This window comes from Centrocercus urophasianus, unplaced genomic scaffold, assembly GCF_019232065.1.
Source record: "Centrocercus urophasianus isolate 14NV4802_14NV808 unplaced genomic scaffold, USGS_Curo_1.0 seq_11, whole genome shotgun sequence".
Lineage (NCBI taxonomy): Eukaryota > Metazoa > Chordata > Aves > Galliformes > Phasianidae > Centrocercus > Centrocercus urophasianus.
Genome location: NW_024884253.1, coordinates 77,543,945 through 77,567,164, shown reverse-complemented (window position 1 = coordinate 77,567,164; position 23,220 = coordinate 77,543,945). Strand labels below are relative to the sequence as shown.

Genomic DNA, 23,220 nt, shown 5'->3' with positions numbered 1-23,220 from the left:
CAGGTCTCCAAGCCTCCACACACAGCTCCTATTACACTCACATCTATTGTATCACAATCTTTTCAGGTGGATCTTGCATAAATAATATTCTTAGGTCAAAGGAATGCCAAAACAGACTTTTTTTTTCAGGGAGTCAAGAGCGCATGTTTTAATATTTGCATGGCTTTAAATAATCTGACTTGGTACAGAAAGAAAGAATCAGCCCAAGCTCTGCAGGCAGTAATAGTAAGGAAATTTAAAAAATGATCAAGAAATTCATACCACTGTGTTGGCTACCGCACATTCGGAGTCACAAGACAGAAGAGAAAAACTGCTAGTCAAACATTTAATAATTTTGAGGTTGGATATCATTTTTGTTTGGGTGGGTGGGAAAGGGTTGGGGTTTTTCTCCTTACATCCCAGAGGAACAGAAGGCAATATCCACAAAACAAGCAATGAAAGAATACAAAGGTGCCAGAAACCACCTTTCCTCCCTCCCTCCCACTTTTAGTAGCAAATGAAGAGCAACACAATCAACCTGACAAGGAACAAGCTGCCCAATGAACATACACAAGGTAAAAAAAACAAAGCTTCAGATCCAAGACTCACCTCTGCATAACAATGAAAGTGTTGATCATATACTCCTCTTCATTTTTTGTTTTCTGTAGCTCTTCTGCCAAGATGTCACTCATGGTGCACTGCAACAGATATGGTACTTCCACATTGCGGTCACCATCAAAAACACCATAAAGTGCCTCTCTGTTGTCACAGAAGTTATTGGCTGACAGGGCTGCCACACATAACCTAGTAAAGCAAAGCAGAACAACAAGATTGCTATGCAGCACTGATTTCTCATCTTGTCATTCTGAGAAGATGCAGCCTGGTCTGAGAGCCAGTTTTCACTAATTCTTTTCACAGGCTCCTCACAATTGCTTTCTTCTGTGGAGAAGAGGAAGGCCCATTCAACAATGCTAAAATGGGGAGAGAGCTGTTTTTGAAAATTCGAGCCAAGACCTAAAGATTCTTCTTCCTTTTTTGCACGTGAACAAGTCTCTTATTTGTATAAAACAGGGGACAAGCTTGCAGGGGTGAAATACATCCAAAACATCGTTAGCTGAAACTGCACTTGCTCCACCAAGAGCCATCTTTATGACTCAGCATGCTGCTGACCAAGCTATGTGTTAAATTAGTGAACAGCAAGTAAACGTTTGCTTGGCACTTGCTAGGGAAACCTAGGTAGCAGAAGATTTCTACAAGGGTATTTAAGGAACAATGAGATTCGTCACTTTGCCAGTAACACAGAGACCAGCAGACTCTTGCTGTGTTATTTGTCAAGTGCTGCCTCAGTCACAGAAGCTCCCCATACATATTCAGTTTTGGCCATTCTACTTCTTCCTTTAGTATCTCTGATTTCCTTGGTAAACATCCTTTAGCTGAAGATAAAAAAGCTTTGCAAAAGAGGAAAATGCTATTAAACGTGCCCATCTTCAGCAAGTACCAAAGGCTTGCACAGAGAAAATGTGTCGGTTACCCTTGTATCTTAGCAACATTCCTGACAAAGAAGAAAGTTTAGAGCCAGGCAGGGGCCCAGTATACAGAATATAGAATCATGGCATGGCCTCTGCCTTTGTGAGGCCCGAAACATCCCCAGACTGAAATAGCAGATCTCTTTGTATCTGCATAGAAGCACTCTGCTGCTAGGATGCTTGTATAATAAGAACAACGCCGGCTCTTACTTGTTCTTAACTCCTGATGCCTCTGTGTAACCGTGACTCCACACAGCTGGAGCTCCTGAAGCATCACCAGCCGAGGGTTGGTCAATCTTGAAACAACGGATATTGCTGTAAGAAGAAAGGAAAAGATGCACTGGTTTCAGCTTCAAATGTAAGAACAGCAGTTTTCTTCTTCCCAGTTCTTAGGAATACCTTTAATAGAATAAAACAGAGCAGGACATCTAAGGCAGTTACCCTTCTGTGTCTGTCTACAAAGAACAAAAAAGCAGTAAATAACCAAGCCTCAATAAGGGTGTCAGCTGCACTGTTTGCTTACCCAGCTTTTCTTCTCCCTACCCTCACACCCCTCCTCACCCCCGAGCTATTTGTTTACAGCTTGGCCTAGTGGGAATGCAAGGCCAATTTGTCACCATCTTAATGGAAGCCAGTATATGGAGTGATTTTTCAACTGAAGCCCTTTTCACTCATGTTAAAAACAAGTCCGTATGACCTGCGCCATCCCCTAAATTAAAAGATAAGTCTTCAGAAGCAGCAACACAGAGTAACAGTCTACTACAAAAATGCCCATGAGTCAGAAATCAGCTCCATCCCAGTGCTGTCCTAACATGCAAGAGCAGGTCTGCAGCCCAGGCTGTGAGCACAGGCCTTCTGCCTTCCATTATTTTACAGCCCAGATTTTACGTGGGCCCTTGATCCTCTACCCTCCAATTTACTACCAACATAGCCTCTAGCCTGAAGTTCAAATACCTCGCATAGCGCAATAAAGACTTGAAAAAGGACCATCCCTATCTGTTTATGTGCTTCTCTTCATAGCCGGGCTTCGCTGGGGAGAGATGACCTGCCCTGTGCTCCTTCCACTCTCTTCCAAAGGCAGGGAAACAAGCTCCCCATGCGCTGCAGGAACTTCAAAGGCACCTGAACCTTTCACGAGCCAAATGAATCATAAAAGGACAAGCAGAAAGGTCTAACTATTCGCTCAGAGGATTCATTTTTCTCCATCCAAAGCCCCATCTGACCTAAACACACAAGGGAAGTCTTTTTCGCATTTCACAGCCTTCCTCAAATAACTTGAGGGACTGTCACTTCCACTCTGATTTCTTTTAATGCAAATAGTCAGGACATACATCAGCTAGGGCCTGCTAAAAGCAAATAAAGTACACAAATCAGGTTACAGCCGTTGGTATTTTGAGCCCTTGACTTTGCAGCCCCCCTGTGTGACAAATGTAAGGCAAACACATCACCAATGGCATCAGAAAAGTAGTATCTGATCTTGTCAAACAGGAAACCTGGATTCAGAAGTAACAGATATTCTACATCTGTCTGTACCCGCAAAATACTACGACATACAGAAGCAAATGCACTTTCTTCACAGGCTTCTAATGCAAGGCACTTATCCTGCCGGGCAGAGGAATTTGGATCAGAAGGGTTTTTCAGTTTCCTCTTGCAGCTGGGTTGACTGACCCTGGGGCAGGTCAAGGACCTAAGGTTGTATCAATGCTTCCCAGCAGTGGTTAAAAAAAGAAAAAAAAAAAAAGAAAAAAAAAAGCTACTTCAATGCATTGCCTTCATCTTCCTCAGTGGTGTAATTACAACTAGACCACGTGCTCATAAAGGAACAGTACCCAGCAGCATATCCCACACAGGGAGATGAGCTAAAGCTTCCATACGGTATGCTTTACTTTCCCCCAGTTCAAGATGTTATAATTGAACCAGCAGCTCTTTCTGAAAAATCACAGTAACAACATCTTTTTTTTTCCCCTCTCCTTTTCATTGTAATTGCTACTGAAATCCTCACGTCCTGTAAGTCACTTGGCAACATCCTCCTAAGCATGCAAGTTTCCTTTAAGATCTCCATACAAGGGGAAAAAAAAGCAAGCATGCGTGACAGGACTCCTCTCATCAGAAGCAATACATATTAACCTACTGCCTGCTTGAATCCTGCCAGGACACATATGGAGAGCTGCCTTCCACGTGCAGAAGGAAGATATAAAAAGCACCAAGAACACAAGTGTTTTTGTGCCTGCCACAAGAAGTAAGGGTAAGGAGCACCTCCTCTCTCATGTTCAGTTGTGGCAGTGCACTGTGGATGTCTACACAGACATCCACTATATCTCAAAGGAGACCTGAAACACCTGACCTCAGCTGAAGGGTATTTACTCAGACAAGAATAGGTCTGAAATTAAGAAAAATAATTTATTAAAGAAAGAAACACACATATGCATGCATAAGAAGAAAGAAGTTTCTGTGAATTAAAGACAATGCATATGGCAGTGAAAATATGATGTGGCACTGGGTGATGCTACTCTCTTACTGCATAGGTCTTACCTTTGTACAACGCTGCTATAGGGCATTAAGGCTGATTACTAAACAGGCAAGAGATAAGGTTGCCTCTCGTCTATTGGCCATACAGAATGGTACCTGACCTGTAAGTTCAGGTGCCATTGAAGAAGCTTTGGTAGTACACACACTTCTCTACAAATCATAGCAATGTTAAATTTCTGGCATACAATGAGCAGCTCTTAAGAAAAAAAGACATCTCTTCCAGCCTGTTTTTATCCTCCTTTGTCTGCTGCATAACATGGACTCTTGGCTTTTATCTATAAAAAATTATTATAATGGGGCTTAATACTTCAGTGCTTGACCTTAAGCATTTAAAAGCAAACCACACAGCGCAACACTCAACCCTCAGAAGGTTATCAACCATTCAGTATTTAAGGATCAAGGAGACTCAGAATTAAATAGAGCTGGTGCAGTTCTCTTCAGGACATAAGAAAGACTCAAAGCAGCACCACTGTCCACCGATTATTTGTTCTAGTGCAAGTTTCACCACATGCTGCAGAAGGCAGCAGTGAGGCACTTGGTGCATTTCAGTTACAGATGGCACTTGAGTCATAGAGCAGAAAACAAACAGGTAGATAGTTAAAGAGCACCCCAGAGAGGGATATGATGGATTACAGGCAATGTTTTGTGAGGGGGTAACAAAAAGCACAGTGGCAAACATGAAGGAAAAAACATAATAAGCAGTTCTTAGCATCTCAATGGTGGAATCTAATGTCAGAAGTAACATGGAGATCAAACTAGCTCCTTCTGCATCCTCTCCACTCTGTAAGTCAACTTACTTCAGCAGCTCAAGGGTTTTGTGATCCAAGGCCAATCTGGGGTTTCCAGTCAGGTCCAGCTCTTGCAGTTTTGGAGGCAAGTTTTCAGGCAATGTGATTTCACTCAGTTCATTGCAGCTTAGATCCACACACTGCAAAAGGAAAGCAATCAAATAAGAATCCAGCTGGCATTAAGATCAGTTTGTGATTAAATGCAGGAATGTATGTTGCATGAGTAAGAGAAGCTGCAGTTGAGACCCAAGATGATTCATTTAAGTAAGTGATTCTTCATATGGCGTCTATGTCCCAGATGCCCGTGACACCCAGAGATATGTTTGGCTTCATTTCTGTTTCTGACCAGGTGCTTCTGACCTTGCTGCAAAACTAATAAGGTTTGTCTCTGCTCTTTGCAGGGACAAATATCATCACCGTGTATTTATTAACAGATGAGTATTAAAGAAAAAAATGCTACTGATGAAAGTGGTTGCCACTCTTGTAATAGATAAAGGAAACAGACAAATGAAGTTAGGGATTATAAGATGCTGTCACGGCAGTCTCTCCACTGAAGTTCACTTACATCAGCACAGGTACGAACATGCTCTGAAGCTGATTTTTAGTAAAGGATTTGGAAAATAAGAAGTTATGAACACACGGAGTGGGGCTGAGCAGAGGAAAAATAACAAAATACCAGAGCAGTTTTAAGTGTGGCTTTAATTTGGCTGTCTTAGAAGGATTCATGTTTAAGTATGAAGTTCTTCTAATAAGTAGAAAAAATTAAAGCTGAAATATTTCTGGAAAAAAAAAAAAAGATTGAAAACCAGCAGAGAATTATGCTAGAATCACCCACCAGCACCAGCTAAGCAAAAATCAGGTAGAACAAGTGCCCTAGAATGACAAAATCCCAAACCAAACTATGTTAAAGTTGCATATCCATATGGAAAGTCAGTACACAAAAATCTGAACAAAACAAGCTCTTCAAACCTCTATATAGCAGGTATAAGCAAACAAAACCAGCCAAAATCTTAATAGAGGACAGAATAGGCTGATATTTAACCCAGAATACTATCCACGTAGTACAGAATGATAATTTCCTATTTTCAACCTAGAAAAAGAAAACAGACCTCAAAACCTCTGGTAAAACCAAGGGCTGAATAGTTGAGGATAGGCTGCAGGGAGAATTTTCTGAGCTGCACACTTTGACTGATAAGTAATTTCCAATGATAAAAGCATGAAAACAAAAGTCTCTTAGGTATATTCAGATACTGGGTCCTAAGCTGGACAAAACAGGCATAAGATAACCCAGTAAAATTTGGAAAAGAAAAATCTCCAAATGCTGTTAATTATATGCAACACACATAATGACCCAAATCTCAAATCCTGAGGTTGTCTGATATGGAGGACTAATTATCTAGGAAGAACAAACTGCTGACATTATCTAAACTTGATACGGAAATCAGAATTTAAAATACATCATGCAAACTAAATAGCAGACAGCTTAGGAGAAGAGTTATGCCTTTTTATTATTATTATTATTATTATTATTATTATTTTTTTACTTTATTGCTATTCCTTGCTGCTTGCAGAGGGTCAATAATGACCTCAGATTAACAAAGCTGCCAGCAGGCCTTGCTGTGCTCAACACCATCGGAAATTTGATGGAAAAGAACGTGGAATAAGGAGTGCAAAATGAGCAAAATCACTTCATTGTTCTCAGTACATGCCCAATACACTACAGGTAGTAACAGTCTACTGGAGATCCCTTGGTCCCCATGCAGCGATGAATATAGTTTATCCATCAAGTCAGGATTTCTCTGATTTGATTTGTATTGTTTGAAAAACAGGTTAGCAGGGACTTTCTAATAGCTACATTAAATGTAGTTCTTATTCTATTCCATGGGCAAACAGCAAAGCACATTTCCTAATTGATCCTAACTTCCTTCTCATTTAGCCTCATCCATGCAGTGTCAGAAGAACAAGTGCAACTGCATGCAGAACACTGTGCTAGGATGGGCACAGCACTGAATATTCAGCATTTGCTCAGTAGCAAATGCACAGGTGTAAATGCAGTACATGGCTGACAGGGGCTTGAGTTATCTCCACTTGTGACTGAAGGTGGGCACATGAGAACTCATGTCAACTCAAAAACAGGTACTATGTAAGGTATCTCAGAGACATCCACAGAGCTTTTTGAGGCAGAGGACAACACAAGACTTCTGTATCCTTAACTGGAGGACGTAAGATCAGCCTAGAGACAGCTGTCTTACTAAAATGACCTCATCTTTGGAAATCCTGGAGTTACCTTAAGTGCAAAAGCGTGACCTTCTGTAATTAGCTTTCCCTCTGAAACAATTTCAAACAAAACAGTAACTGTATTACTAGCTGTTCTAGTAGCACTTACTCAAAAAATTTAATGTCAGCCTCTCAAGCTATTTAAGTACAAAAGCAGAGCAGCCGTTACCTGAGGTAACATTTTCCCAAGAAATCAGGAGTGTTTGAATGCCACCTCAATTAAGATTAACCATTAAGTATGACAATCACAGTCATAACATGAAACTATACAACTCTGTGCTTTGCTACAAGCAGGCTTATTTCACCTAACTATAAAACCTGTACTCAAATTTTAACTTCTTAACTTGCTTTGGAACATTATAAATGCCCTCCAACATCAAAGAATGAGCTCCAGTTTAGCCAAGGAATGGATTCAGCCAGAAATCAAAAGCTTAAGCTCCAGCCCTAATCCAGAAAAATCACCAAGAGGCCACAAGATACCCTCTGCCTACAGCACAGCTATCTGGCAACCACAGAAACTCATTTCAGCTAAGTCAAAACCAGGCTGAGGTATTGACTAAGGCACAAAAGTGAAGTCCCACAGCACTGCACCCTCTCAGATGAAGGCAGTCCCACTATTCCTGCAGTCCCAGTTAATGAAATCCATGCCTCTTTCTTTCACTGAAGTAACTACAGGGAACCATCAGAAAGATAGAACACTGGATCTTCCATGAACACACTTTGCTCTCAGCTACAAAGCTCAGTAGAACACCAATGCCTTTATAAAATACTCATTCCCCAAAACACAGGAACAGAAAGGAAGTTGTTGGTTATTCCTGACCAACATGTTTACGTTATCTTCCTTTTTTTCCCCCCCATGGTTAAAAATGCCCTCATACTTTTAAAGAAATATTTACTGCGCAGAGCCTTGCTCCCCACCCCAACTCTTCCTCTGAGAAGAAAAGCTTTGCTTCTAATTGATTCTAAATGGTCTTCAGTTTCCTCTGACCATTGTTCCAAAGAGGGAGGAGTATTCAGAAATCCACATTTGTTTGAGATTTCCTGGCTAAAACCACAAAGCTCATCTTTCTGTGTACTCACAGTCCAACCCAGTTATTCCTCCTGCTTCTCTGCCTAACCCCAGACACTGAAGGACACTGAGGAGTCTGAGAACTTGGCCTTTTGATTCTGCAGACTGTATGAAGGACACAGAAGGTGTTCTGATCTCATGAATAGGTAACCAATTCTCATACCCAGGGAACAACTTTTCAGTCATACCACAAGCTCGGTGCACTATGAGTTAATCTCCCAACTCTAAGGAATGGAAATAGCATGCACCCCAAAATACTCTACGCTGTGGCCAGGAGAGAAGCAGAAACTTAATTCACAAAAGCTACACAGTAGTGTTCTTCAGCACGGTCAAGCAAAGAATGTGTCAGGAAAAGTTTGGTAATAAGCACAAGAGATGGATTAAACATTCTTACACTTGTCCAAAATGACTGCAATTATGAAAACAGAAGTAGCTTGCCTAACTACCCAAATCTTGTACTCCTGGAATTTCTGTCCCCAAGGCCTATCCTATTTTGCAGCCTCTGCATTTTTTAAAGCACACTCTAAACAAAGTCCCTTCTACAGAATTAACAATTGCCAAAGAAGAGTTAGTTATGTATATTATATATGTTAATTATGTATAGCCCTTACAACATGTTTAAGTCATACTGCAATGGCCTTTCACAGGAAGACAACTAACAATTTCTTGGCAAAGAAGATGGGATGTGGTAAAGATGAGCGTAAAACCAGATTTTGAGGCACTTCCTCCTTTCCTCTCAGAGGCAGCACAGGGGCGAATATTTTAAGTAGTAACTCAGACAAGAAAGCAGCTGTCAGATCTCCACAACTGACAATCTACTACCCTGCAGCAGCAAGAGACCAGAGGGGAGAACAGAATTGGTCAAGTGTGCATTATTACTGTATACTTCACAGCACATTCATGCCTTACCTTTATTTCAGAAAGCTGCATGACTTCTGGGAAGACTTCAATGCAGTTGGAGTGAGCAATTACAGTATGCATGCGTCTACAGTTCATGATGGTGGTCGGAATAGCTTTCAGCTTGTTACCACTAATGTCAATTTCCTCCAACTCTTCCAGCTTGGCCATTTTGCTATAAGAATGAGAGTTTGAGATTTTTTTCCGTTACGACCGATGCATATCTTATTTTGAAGTGGTGGTAAAAGCAATGGTTTTCATCATTTCAGAAAAATAAAATTGCAGACTTCAGCCCAGCACAGCAGTGCCTCTCACCTCTTCTCTCATCAGATTCTAACAGTCGTGGAATTAAATCTGTGCTTCTATCAATTTCGATAACACTACTTTTGAAACAACTTATTTTGCTTACATTCCCTCTGTTCATCAGTTCACTTCTACTCTTTTTCCTCCAGCTCCAGCTGTTCACTTCATCTCACCCTCCCCCCCCTCCATTTTCTGGCACCCTGCTCAGCTCCACCCCCTTATTCATCTTTCCCCTGCCACTGGCTGCTCAGAAGCCCACACAAGGACAGCAATGTCTCTTCCTTTATTTATTGGCATCTCCTTTCCAAGGTTGTACCCCATCAGCTTTACAGCGCATCTTACACTTGAAAGACTTCTGATTAAAACAGAGTGAACTGAGAGCACAGTAGTTCATCTAAATCGCTGCCAAGGGAGAATCTTCTTCAGGAGGGCAAGGATTTTTTCCCAGTGTGGTTTAGCCCAGTGCCAAAGGACACTTCCAGACTGTGACATTTACAAGTCTTCTGTAAGCAGAAGCCCACCAGTTGTAAGCAAGGTGACCAAGTTGGGGAAAACAGAAGACCTCCTGGCCTGACTTCAGAAGCATACTGCCTTCATGCTGAAAAGTACTCCAGGTGCAATCAAAACACACTAATGCTGTGTAATGCAAATGGGTAGCGATGTGCAACAGGGCATAGCAGATGAATCCACCCACTGCAATGTCACCACATCTGAAATACAAGCTATTCCACTAGATCACTGTGCACCTTGGTTTTTGCTATGAAAATGTTTCACATTGTTCACCAGTGGGCCAGGGCAGTAAAAGCAGTTACTCACCTTGCAGGGAAGCTCTGTAGGCGATTGTAGGCCATGTGCAAGATTTTCAGGTGTGGATGGCCTGTTAACAAGGGTACACATTTATCCGTGAGGTTGTTATTGGTCAAATACAACTCCTGCAAGATGCTATGGGTCTCCTCAGAAAGAGTGGCTGGGGGAAGCATTTCCAGTTTGTTGGCAGAGGCATTAAGAAATCTCAGACTGCAAAGAAAAGTTGTGTAAGGGAGTTCAGTTTTGTCTATAAGCAAAAATTCTATTTGTAAGTTAAGACAGTTACATAAAAAAGGCCAAAAGCACAAGTTCTCATTGATAGAAAGATGAGAAGTCTAGTATTGCACCAACAAAACTTCCGATTCCATTTTTATATGGAAATAAAATGGCAAAATGAGTGTGTCAAAATGCCCTATCCCTTTATTAAAACCTCAGTAGTGCTAACACTGCTACAGATGTACCTTCAGGTAAGAACAAACCACATCATTTCCACACTTGTTCCACATAAAAATGAATTCCAAATCATCATTAACGAACCATGACAGTACAGCTACCCTTCAAGTGACTAAGAAGTCACTGGTAAAGAAGTCAGCTAACTTCTCAGAATTTTAAATACTAGCTAGGGACTGTTGGTTTATGTCTTGCTTTTTTAAACCTGCAGGCCTGAAGCAACTACAAAATATGACAAGAGTTTTCTCTGAATATTTGGACAACGAAGATCCAACACCGATCACAAAAAAATCCCAAACAGTAATTTATCTTAAAGGTTTTAAAGAGAAACAGACACAATATTCAATTAAATTTAAAAGTCAGATGCTTGTTGATCTTGCAGCAAGCAAGCCAAATCTGTATGTAGTTCTGGAGCACCCTTCCCCTAGCAGAAATCCTTGTCAATATTTTCTGAATTCCACAAGCAGCAAGGACTGAACAAACACAGAAATGAAGTTACTCCTTCCCTCTCCGAGGACCCTTCCCAGCACGGGAACAAGGCCTGCTGAAGAATAGGCCTTGCCTGCTCTTCTCAGCAATACTGTGCACACAGACGAGTCACATTCCTGTAGGGGAGTCTGGTGATGGCAGAAGCACAGAGGGAAACGTGCTGTTGGCTTCTTAAGGTTAGAATTCACACAGGCAATTCCAAACAAATGTAAAATTAAGGCCACTTAGCCTTTAGTTACTAACCCTGGCACAACCGTGCCTTTTCAAGAGAAACAAGACTGCTCTTCTTCCTCCCTCCCCTTTTCAGAAAAGGCTGCCTTAGAGAACTCGTGCTACAGAACTATGCCTGCCCGGCTGCAGCGACCACATTCAAACCAGGCTGCACTGCTCCTACCACCTAATGGGAAATGGCAGTTGCAGTAGTCACGGTTGCATTCAAGAAAGAGGACTTGGAAATGAGCTAGCTGAAGCCTACACAGCCAGCGACCGGGACACAAAAGGTGTATGTGCTCTTGTCATCAATCATAAGAGAAAGCTATAAAATATTGATAGCTCTTCCCCTGCTCCACCTAGGCACGCAGCAATTGGCGCTGACCTTTAGGTCTATTAATGAATCAAATGGATTTGCATGAGCCGCAGCTGGTTGAAACTTGCTCAGCAGCAAATAAGGGTCAGACACGCTACAGAGGAGTCACATGGAATGTCAAAGGATTTTAAAAAATATATTTCCATTAGAAGCAGAAATCTCTCAGCGCTGCACAGAACCGAAAGTAGGTTAGCTGTTTCACACAGGCAGAGGAGTCCACTGTGGAGAAACAGCTTAATCCTCAGGCTCATTCATTATTCACAAGGGTGGTGAAACTCCAAAGGAGAAGGGGAAGGGAAGGATTAAATATGGAGAAGGGAATAAGCATTTGAAAGGGGTTTTTCAGTATTATTTATTTTAAAAAGATGCTGCTCAATTCTGCCTGTTAGGCATAAACTAAAAATACATTAAGCTCATTCAAAGTTGGATTACTAAACCGAAGCACACCACATCAATGGCCTCTGCATTTAATTAAATACCAACAAGCACACCTATTACTACAGTACAGACAATTACTGCTTGGACAACCTGTTTCTAAAATCCATGATAATCTTTCCTCTTCCCACAAAAAAGGCACTTCGATTAACATTAAAGCCATGGTACCTTTTGTACTGCTCAAAGTACAAAATGGCCATCTCCAGCTCAGTTTAGAAAGGTTTAGTTAGTTAAAAGGTTTGAGGATGCAGGGAAGAATAACTTTTACAGGAATATGATAGAGACGAGCAAGTAAGAGTTGAACACCTCCCAGGAAGAGGCACCTTAAGAGGAATCTGCATTTTAGATATGTTCCATAGGCTGCAGCAGAACATCCTGCAGCACTTCACAGGTACCTTCTCTTAATGACTAATTGGAGACACAGATAACTTAGAGAGCATCCTACAGCTATGAAGTTCTAAGTGCCAAAGATGTAAGTTTGTTCAAGTACAGCTTCCAAAACAGCTGCCAAAGCTTCAAGAAAGAACACTGTTCTGATAATGCTGAAATTGATGCAACCCACTGCTTAGTGCCTTGATTCTAGCAACACTTAGGTGGGTAGAAACATTTCCCCAATAGCTTAGGACTGAAACCTTTTGGTAGTAGAGTATCTCACCTTCACCACACCTAACAAACACCTTCACATGCATACTCTCAGCCATGCAGCACTCAGCATTAGGATACTCACGCAGTAATCTCCACCTGTATTTTAATGTAATGATGTCAGCTATCGTTTTGGAGAAGAGTATGTTGCTTATTTACATGTTCCTTATGACCAGCTGCTACATTAAAATGGTGAAAACATTCCCTAAAGATCCTTCTTTCAAGATATTCTCTCAATTAAAATAAGAGACACCATCCTTTGGGCAGGGAACAGAATGAACTAGCAGATTGCTCCTGCATACAGCTTTATTGATTCTGTGCTATTTTACGTCCAAAAAAAAAAAAAATATCTATTCTTGTCCATCCAGCTTCACTTTACATTGATTTAACACTGAAGTCTTTTTTCAGCTTATTTTCACACCCGTTCTCCATCCTCATGCAGCGTGCCAGCTGCACATCTTATGAATGCCCTCTAGAAGAATAGAAATTTACTTGGGCACAACTGTTCCCATCTCACTTGTGCATGGACTTTAACTGATTCACGTTCCTTGAAGATACCCCACTCATATTGCTTATCAGATGGAAGCAGAATGTCAAGTATTAAGCTCAGTCCAAAACTGTTTCCCCTTCCAGTTCCACCCACACCACTATAACATAAGCTCACAAAAAAGGTACAGCATCACTACAAAAACCTGAATTCAGCAGCTTGCACACGTACCAGATTATAATATAGTGAGGGGAGTATGAATTAACAAGTACTAGAAGAGTGCTGGGGATTAAGAAAGGCATTGGCAGAGAGCTATCAGAATTCTTCAGCTTTGACAAGGTGCAAATTCTCCTCTGGTGCAATAGTATAAACATTGAACTCTGGCTAGAATAGGCCACCTTCGGTTTTATGGGGTATTTAAAGTACAATTCCTTGCTAGACGTAACTTCTCCAAGACAGAAAATAAAGGCTGTCCCAAAGAATACGCCAGAATCAAGGACATGGATTGAATTCAACAAAACAGACCTAGTGCATATGCAGCATTCACATGTCCTTCCTATTTAAATCCTGAGAATTCTGAACTGAATTTGAACTTCTGAAAGCAAACAAAGAAAACCTACTGGAAAATGCAGAAGGTTCTATTTCTTCTTTTCCTTCAACATTGATGCCTACTCTAGCATGCACAGAGACTAAATATAGACTGTTGTCAGGTTTCACTCACACAGCATCTCCCAGTTCCTCACCAGTTGCTGAGGCAGCCTGGCAAACTTGGCTTGCGGGTAAGACACAGTCACCATTGGAAAAAATTAAGCACTCCAAAACTCTTAGGAACATTCAACATTAGTAAGACAATATGGCAAAGTAACAGCAAGACAAAATTGAAAGCATTGATAAATGCTTGGAAAGAATACTGCAGCTGTAAAATGAACTATGCAGAGAAATCAAGCTCTCCAGTTTGGCCTGTGCCTCCAAGATCTCCATCAGAAGAGAGCAATCAAATCAAAACTTCAGTCCTGTCTGCTCAACGCCCTCGATTTCTGAGCAGATAATCCTGAAGTAATTTATGATTGAGGCAGCAAATGTGTGAGAGAGAATTAAGTAGGGAGAAAACATCATGGCAGTTCTGCCAACCTATTCAAAGACGGTATTTCTGCTCCTGAAAAAAAAAACAAACAACAAAAACGGATGGAAATGTTCAAGTGAATCCTCTTTCCTGTTGATGAACTGCCAAAAAAATTAAAAATAAAAGGGAAAAAACGCCCAAACACTTGACTGTTGTTGCTACCTCATCTCATACTTCCTAATCTATCCTCAGTTGCGCCACTAAAAGATATTCGCAAATCTGCCTGCAAACCCTACTCTACCAGCAATGAAACAACGAAATGCAGCTAAGCATTTCTGCAACAAAGGTACGTGCAGCAGCTGAAATAGCTCTTTGCATTCATTTGAATTTGTTTTCTTCTTCACTTCTATTGCATCTGTGACATGTAACAGTAGTTGTATGAAAAGGCAGCAGTTGCTGTGGGTAGAAATGGCAAGTATTAAGTGTAAGTGGGTCACCTTCTAGAATTCCAGCAAAAAAAACAAAACAAAACACAAAACCCCAACAAAAAACAGATTCAAACAAGAAAAATTCAAAACAGTTTAAAACAGCTGAACAAAGTTGAAAAGAATCATGAAACAGCCTAGATGATAGGCTCCAAATAGGCTCCACAGCTGCCACTACAAAGCAACAGAAAGCCCAAGATGGGCAGAGTACAGCTACACACCTTCACTATCCAAACTAGTGCTAATACCAATCTGCTGGCTCTTAAGAGTCTACTATAGCTACAGCATTCATGCTAACTGGAAAGGGAAGCTTATGCAATGGGTAAACCCTTGACTTTCATCGCTATTTCTTCATTTTTAAGCCTAACCTGCAATTACAACACAGGAAGCAGTGGGTTTAAAGAAAAGGTGCAGGGTAACAGGTGCAAAAAAAAAAAAAAAAAAAAAAAAAAAAATTAGGGATCCTGCTTGCAAGTTTTTTCTCCACAACAGCCACAGCACTTGCATGAGTTCTCTATTTCTGCAGCATCTGGTAATGAGCAATGAACAGATTATCTGGCTGTCTCCATAGTGCTGATCTTGCCAAGAAAATCCCCACCCAGCAAGAGAAATCTGTGCTAACATGATCAAGATGTGCACACTTCCAGTGTAATAAACAGAACCAACTTCAGTCTCAGTCAACGTCTCACAGAAAAGGCTTTGATTTCTCCTCAAATAACAGTTTAAAATAGAAGAAAAAAAAAAAAAAAAACAGACCAAGAAAATAAATTACACTCTTCATCAGAGAATCAAACTTCTTAATTGGCTTTGAAGAATTAAGGGAGAAGGCTGATGTCTGTAGATTTTATGAACAGAATACATGTTTCAGTATCTTGCTTGATTTTTATGAAAGTGCCATTGCCTGTATGTGCACCACAGCTCTGGCTTCCCTGCCTTCCTCAGGTCTTCTAGATGTCAATGCCCACCAGCACTTGCCCAAGGCAATTCAGAGCCACTTAGTCAAATAGGATCGAGAAGGAGAAAGTGTTCATAATTCACAGCATGAGACGTCGAGACAAGATATTATCTGTCAACCACATAGACTTGAGTATCACTAAAAAACAAATGAATCTTTCCATGCTGCAAAAGCTAAGTCATTTTATGGAGAGATAAGGGTTCTGCAACATGATTTGCCCAACATTACACAGTGGGAAAAGATCATGGCAGAGTGCTCAGGCAACCCCACTCTCTCGACGTGTCTGGCAGCACAGACTGTGCTTCCCTGGGAATGCTTTAAGATACACTTTTTTTTTTTAAAACAAGCAAACAAAACCCCTAAATATCTTTCCCCGGTCCAGACTCATGGCTACTGACAGATGCAAACATTTGAAAGCAAAGCAAAGAAATGTACTGTAGGAAATTCCAAACCTAGAACTCTTACACTGAGGACTAATCTGCACTGATCTTTTCGTTCACATGCATCACTTCTGCAGCTCTAGGAGGGGTGCCAGCATGAACAAAACATTAAACGCAGTCAAAAGCAGTAATGGGGGCAGACAACAGGAGAATCTCCTCATAACTGCTTCTATACCACAAATGAGGAGGCTGCAGTGCTGAGGAAGTGCCACAATGGATAAGCTTTCTTGATTCCTGTGCTTAAAAACACATGCCCTATGCTGCCTGAAAGCTGCATAATACCAAGGCTGCAGATGGGAAAAATCCTCACGTCTGAATTCGCCATTTAAGAGCATGTTTTTCAAAATAACTTCAACATTTCTATTCAGCACATGTTTAGCCAAGGTATGGAAGTCTAGCCCCAGTCTTAATTTTAGTCTGTGCTTCTTCCTTTTGGCATCACAAAAAAACCTCAGACCAAACTGTCCATAGTTCTGTAGCCCTGTTTAAAATGGTGAGTTGTGACCGAAAAGAAAATTATCCAGGTTCTCTCACTACCAAAATTGTACTAATCTATATTCCAGACCTACAATCTATATGTGAAATTTACAGAAGTAAATCTCTTTGCTTTTTGAGATGCCAGTAGCTTTCTGAATCTGATTCAAAGTTACCTTCTAAGTTAGCAGACAGGAAAATGGTGTTACTGCATTTTAAATTGACCTAACTTTGCAAACTTCAATTAAAAACTTGCACAAGGTTTCATTTCTGAAGTTCATACAATCCCTATTGTACAAGAGTTTGAGAAGTCACCCACAAGACCACTACAGCTGCTGACATGAAACTTCTCTGCCACATGAATAGACTATGAACATCACCACTTCTGAACAGAAACATAACAGGTAATTGCAATTGTTACAATTGCAGCACTGCTGAGTTTCACTGTTTCGACTGCACTTCTATCTAAAGTCTCAATTACAGCAGCAAATTATTATCAGAAAAAAATTGCTGATACTCAGTTTGTTCTTAAGGTTGTACCCTACTTAGGGCTTAATGGGGACAGGTATGCAATAGTCTAAAAGAGAAAGTACAAAAATCAAGACTGAAATGTCATTCTAGCTCCCAGAAACAAAACCTTGTCCTAAAGAAATCCCTCCTTTGAGAGATAATCTCTTTGGAACATAATTCTGCAATTATGCAATTCTTGATACTGTGAATCCCAAAAAGTTTAAACAGAGGTTCCCACCAGAACAGTAGAAAAATGGGGGGCTGTGATATTGTTAGCTAGGTGAGGATTTGTGATAAAGAGAAATCACTGTTCCTCTTACTTCTTCGCCTCTCAAAACCCAGGAGCTGCACGTTCCTTTTGTCGCAGTTCAGACCAGAAATAAAACCCTGCAGCACCAACTCTGTTAAATTATGTATAGGTTAAAATATTCAGAAATACCAAGACTATTTGTTAAAATGCAGAGGTGCAAGGAACACTGACACCAAGCAGGGCAATACCATCCACCACCCAATTATGCTATGAATCCCTGGTATTTTAATCACAGTCACTTCACAGGATATGTTTAGATCAAGGAAGAAAGATTATGAAGACTTTGAGGCTACAGGAACAGCAGTACAAAAACAACCAGCCAAAAATCAGATGAAGTGGTGACACCAGCTAAATTAGCAACAAACATTTGAAAGGCATAAAAAATTCACAAAGCGAGGACACAGGAATAACTGAGTTATTCTGACAGCCTTATGCACAGATCTTGTTTTGTTTGATGGGTATAAATAAGTTCTAGCCTGTGACTGAAGGGATGGAGTGGGGGTAAAGCTTTCACACTCCATCAAGCAAGACTAAGAAATATATATTTAAAGAAACTGCCACTAACTCATCTCAATGTATGTAGTAGAAAATAGCACACACTTCACTTTACAGTTAGATATCAAAAAGTAGGTGTTCCAGCAGAAGCTCAGTAGAGGAAAAAAGCTACCATATAAGGCAACAAAGCTAGAATAATGACAATTTGTGTTTTGGTGAGCTGGGCAGACATCTGTTCTTCTCACATGAGGTTTGGCAACCTTCAAATTAGAGGAACTCTCAGATTACCCTTTCAGCTACATAACGGAATACAAAGTAAGGTTTCTGACACACAGGTTGGAATTCCTTTATGTTTACCTGTCAGCTTTCAAAAGTAGGTTAGATGGCAGTTCAAGGAGCTGGTTGTGTTGCACATCCAGGACCTCCACTTGTGTTCGTTCAAGCCGATCTGGTAGCCTTCCTAACAAGTTATGTCCTGCCAGCAGTTTCCGCAAGCTGCTGTTGTAAAACAACCTGCAAGAAAGAAAAAACACCCAAAATAAGTCAAGTCTCAGCTGAAGATCTGCTTAGTGATCTTCAGCTCGATGCCACAGTTCATTACAAGAAAGTGATTCAGCCAACTGATTAGTAGACATTGTATTAGTTACGCACAGATCTGAGAATATCTTCCCACTCTCCACCAACTTCTTAAAAAGGTAAAAAGATTGTTCAGAGACAGGGAAGGAGATGTAAGGATGACTAAGGAGTGAAAGTAGCAAGAAAGGGGTACCCTTCTTGCAGCGTATAAGATATGGACATTTAACGTGACAGTGAAGTAGGCAATTGCTAACAAGGGCTGCAGAAAGCTGTGGGATCCCTCTAGTTAGTGAAAGAACTTCAGAAGCGTGGGTGAAATAAATCACCCCCACAAACTTCATAGTAATTGATTCATCACGTACTGATTCAATCCAGTGCAGTTCCCCACCCCATGTTTTCCTTTTTCCTTAATACCAGACAAACATAAAGCCTCCTTTCCAGTTCTACAGCAAATGAAATTTATCTAATCCGCTTTACTTTCTTGAGCTTTTACAACCGATAGATGACCCCAGTCCCATCCCCCACTCTGCTTTTGTGGGATGTTAGGGTATACTAGGGATAGGGAAAAAAGAGCAGTATGAGGGGAAAGGAAAGACTGGTTATTTTAATCAAACAGTAAAGCTAAAATCTGCGATATAAAAATCGTGAAGAGTTTAAAATCTGCACCAAATAACCTCAAAAAAGGCACAAGTGTTGATTTTGAGCAGAAATCACTTTGAACAAATTAAGAAAAAAAAGATTATTCTGTGTGCCACCTATCTTACACTCCTGCTACCATACTCTTTAATCTGGCAAGCCTGAGGGCTGTGCTGACCCATTTCAAAGACTCTCAAATTACTCAGCATTACAGCAAAAAAAAAATCTTCCCTCAGTTTCAATGATCCGTAGACCCATTAAGGGCCTTCCCCCCCCCCCCCCCTTTCCTACAATCCATCAGGTCACTGGATTGTTGTGCCAAAATAATCAATGAAGTATGCTGAGTATTTTCCCCTTGACAGATACGGTCATACTCCATATCCGCGCGCCAGTGTTCACAGTTATCTCAGTTGGCTGCATCATCTGAGTTATGACCATGGATACAGGTCAACTGCCAGACACATCATTCCAGAAGGCTCAATGCAGAGTGAAAAGATTTATCATACAGTGGTATGCATATTTTTTACGTTTTTTGTATTTTGTATTTTTTGCTCAATTACAATTTTACATGAATGAGAGAGATTTTAAAGGATTTGCCTTCCTATTCTATTTTCTTTCACAACCAAGACTGGCCAGTATCACCAACACTAAGCATTGCAGGAAAAAAACAAGAGTTGCAACAGAACATCTCCAGGAGAAAAAACAAATCACACTTGGGATTTTTTTGGATAGGTGGGGGCAGTGCCATTTTTAAATCAGAGAAGTACAAATCACAGTGAAAACCTTAACAATCCACTCCTGTATGGAAATGCATTTTATAAATAATTCAAAAGAACTAAGTAGGCCTTTGGGAGATTTTTTCTTGCTTTCAAAGTTACACAACCACCAAAGAAACTGCGCTCCTTGAAAACTTGGAGCACCAACATTCAGCTGATCAAGCTCCTGACAAGCCTGGGACAACTGGCTCTCAGGCCTGGTGAGGAACCAGGATTTGTTCTCCCTATGAGCAGCCTTCCCACTTGCCTGATTCCCACTGAAGCTCCGATGGCATCTAACAGTTTAAGCGTAAGTGTGCTGCTCAGCATCAAGCATCTTTGTATAAAACATGGAATTGGATGAATACTTGCACTAAACCTTTACTAAGCCAGCATTCAAGAGAATGCAGTGTTAAATACAAGCAGATATTTTCAAAAAATGGACCAAAAAGAAACAAACAAAAAATATGTACAACATCTATTCACTGGTGGCAGCAAGGTCATTTTGGCAACCCTTAATTGAAACATTTCCATTTTCTTTGGGGAATTCTCTGACATCAGTTCTATTATGATGAATTTGTCCTGCTCTCTTAAGTACCCTCTCAGTTATTTTTCAGTACTTTTAAAGCAGACATGGGCCCTACTACAGCCCAGCAGCATACATCGCTCCTGTTTCCTTTGAGAAAATTGTCAGTACATAGTCCTCTCTCCAAATTTTTAGTTTCAAGGCTGTTCTTTTATTTCAAGGGGCAAGTAGAAAGCCTCAACCATAGTTTGTTTAGTTTAGGTGCAACCTTCAGCCTTCCAGGAAATCGCTGGGCAGTCAAGGCTTGAACATTTGTGGCTAGGCTTGTAAGCATCCTCCAAGGGGAGTGCTGTTTGTTTACTTGGTATGTTTTTCAGAGTGCTATTCTATACAGAAGAAAAAAGCAAGCAGTAGAGCACATGAACTCTTACTGAACACTAATATTTTTCCCGATACTTACACAAAATATATATGCCTGAGCTGTTTGCATTTGAATTCAGACCCAAGTTTCCCTAAACATTAATTAATGTTTAAGGCCACGTTTTGAACTAAGCCTTAAAAATGAGCTGACTTATTAGGAACTAAGCTATCTAGACACATACTACAAAGAAGAGCTTTCAAGTGATAAGCTGCTTCCTGGGGTTAATGATAAGATGCCAGGAGAGACAAGTGGGATGTTGACTGTATGTAGTTCTCAGCTAATCATTAATCTTCCAAAGATATCCGGTATGCCTTGATATTCCTTGCTGTTATGAAGTGCAAATGAAAGGCAAATGAACTTTGGCTCCCCCAACCTTCTGAGTGGGTGCAAGTTTCACTTTGTGTGGAAAAAACACAGCGATGAACAGTCTATGTTATGACATTAGTTTGCTCACTAAATCTCCTCACATCCTTTTCTGCCCAGATTCCTGAAACCTATTCTCTTCCCATCTCCAACACGAAATCCCCAGACAACACCAACTTTCTTGTTCCTGATGCTCTTTAGTGCTACACAGCTTCATAAGGAAAACAACTCTTCATACACTAGCTGTCCACAACGTTCAATAGCTCTGTACATCCCCACGCATTTTCACCACTTGTGCCCAGCATGCTCTCCCTCTTTCACAACATCTCTTTTGAAGTGCACAGAGCAGCCAGAAAGGACAACTATTTTCCACTGAAGTCAGGCACTTAAAAATGCTCAATACCAGAACCTGGCTGATATTTGGACTGGGTCTACCTAGAAAAAAGTTACAAACAGCCATTCATTATGTAACCCATTTTCTTTCTTGTTCACTTCCTTTCCTACCACTTTATCAACTTAAAGTTTAGAGACTTGGATGGGAGATCATCCTTATATCGAATGCAGTTGCTATGCATGCAAAAGCTTACTTCACATGGCTTTACTCTCTCCTCTCAATCCTTCTTCCTATCTGAAACTCAAACTGGGCTGTAAAACAGAGTCTCTAGATGCCACTAAAACAGAAATAAGTTACACATCCTGAATGTCTAAATTGTCATGTAAAGTTATGGCTGTAAATATTTAATATTCAGTATTAAAAATGAAGGGCTTTCCTCCCTGAACAGACTCAAAACTTCCATCTGAAGTTCAAAAGCACTGCTTTCTCTGCATGAAAGTAAAAGAAGAAAGGCTCAGTGGAAGCTTGTGGCATGATGACACTCCACAAGGTAAAAATAAAATCAAACAGAAGATAAAATTTGCCTGACAATCACTGGAACAGACTAAACACTGAATCAGCAATTATTTCTGAACTGCTTATCTTGTACCACGTTCTGCAGCTGGTCTGCAAGACTCACCGGGCAGGCAGCTCACTTATCCGATTGTGGCCAACATCCAACACTTCCAGTTTTTTGCTGTCACATACCCACTCAGGCAGGTTTTCCAGATGATTTCTGTAAACAAACAGCACAATGAGGTATACCAGATCATTATCCAAATCATTCTCCTACACGTACACTTTCTGAGATCATACCCTTTAAGGACACTGCAGTAAGACTTACAGCAGCAGCATAAAGCTAACACATTGGATCACATAGAATCTACGATTCTATGATTCACATTATTGCTTCCCCAAATATGTGGCCTCTAACCAAGAAAGGAAAAAAAGCTGCTTTCCAAGTATCAGGGAAGAAGTATTAAGAGTATCAGGAAGTTGTCTTTCCAGAGGAAAGGAAATTGTTTTAGCGCACATTTGTGAGACGCCTGTTAAAAAATATTCATGGTGTCAAGTGGAAACATTTCTTTGATGCCCTATAAATTCAATTCTGAAACCTGCTCTGCTACTCTTCACTAAAGAGAGTAAAACATTCTGTGCATCTTAAAAGCCGAGGGTTTTGTTCTTCTTGCATTTTTCTTCACTGAAGCTAGCCATTCTAGAAGTTAAGTTTTCCCAAATAGCTGCACTGCAAACATTCAGCTAAGCACAGTGGGGCACTCACGTATCCTGCCTTAAAGACAAAAGCCAGTAGTGTAAAATAAGTGTAAAGATTGATTGCACATGCATTCACATATCCACTGCTTCAGTTAGCATACGCAGATGCAAAAGCAGGCAAACTGTATTTAAGCTCTTGCAGATTTTAAATTCACAAATAGGACCCTAAACACACATTATATCATCCTCAACAGTTCAGAAGAGCTTTAAAGCAGGCTAAAATCAAAAAGTTAAGAGGAAGCAGGAAACAGTTGTTGGGTTTTTTTTTCTACTGGACAACAACTGACTTTGAGCATCAG

The 23,220-nt window shown here is 40.6% G+C and overlaps 1 protein-coding gene across 1 annotated transcript in view; it reads right to left on the bottom strand.

The window, feature by feature from the left end:
- PHLPP1 (PH domain and leucine rich repeat protein phosphatase 1) overlaps positions 1 to 23,220 on the bottom strand; it is a 131,836-nt gene that overhangs the window by 5,556 nt on the left and 103,060 nt on the right. Inside the window, exons 9-15 of the mRNA XM_042839990.1 lie at positions 22,287 to 22,382; positions 18,354 to 18,509; positions 10,185 to 10,385; positions 9,078 to 9,240; positions 4,832 to 4,962; positions 1,716 to 1,820; positions 589 to 783 (exon numbers count right to left, since the gene is read on the bottom strand). Of these exons, the coding sequence (XP_042695924.1) occupies positions 589 to 783; positions 1,716 to 1,820; positions 4,832 to 4,962; positions 9,078 to 9,240; positions 10,185 to 10,385; positions 18,354 to 18,509; positions 22,287 to 22,382 (1,047 nt within the window). The remainder of the gene's footprint in view (positions 1 to 588; positions 784 to 1,715; positions 1,821 to 4,831; positions 4,963 to 9,077; positions 9,241 to 10,184; positions 10,386 to 18,353; positions 18,510 to 22,286; positions 22,383 to 23,220) is intronic.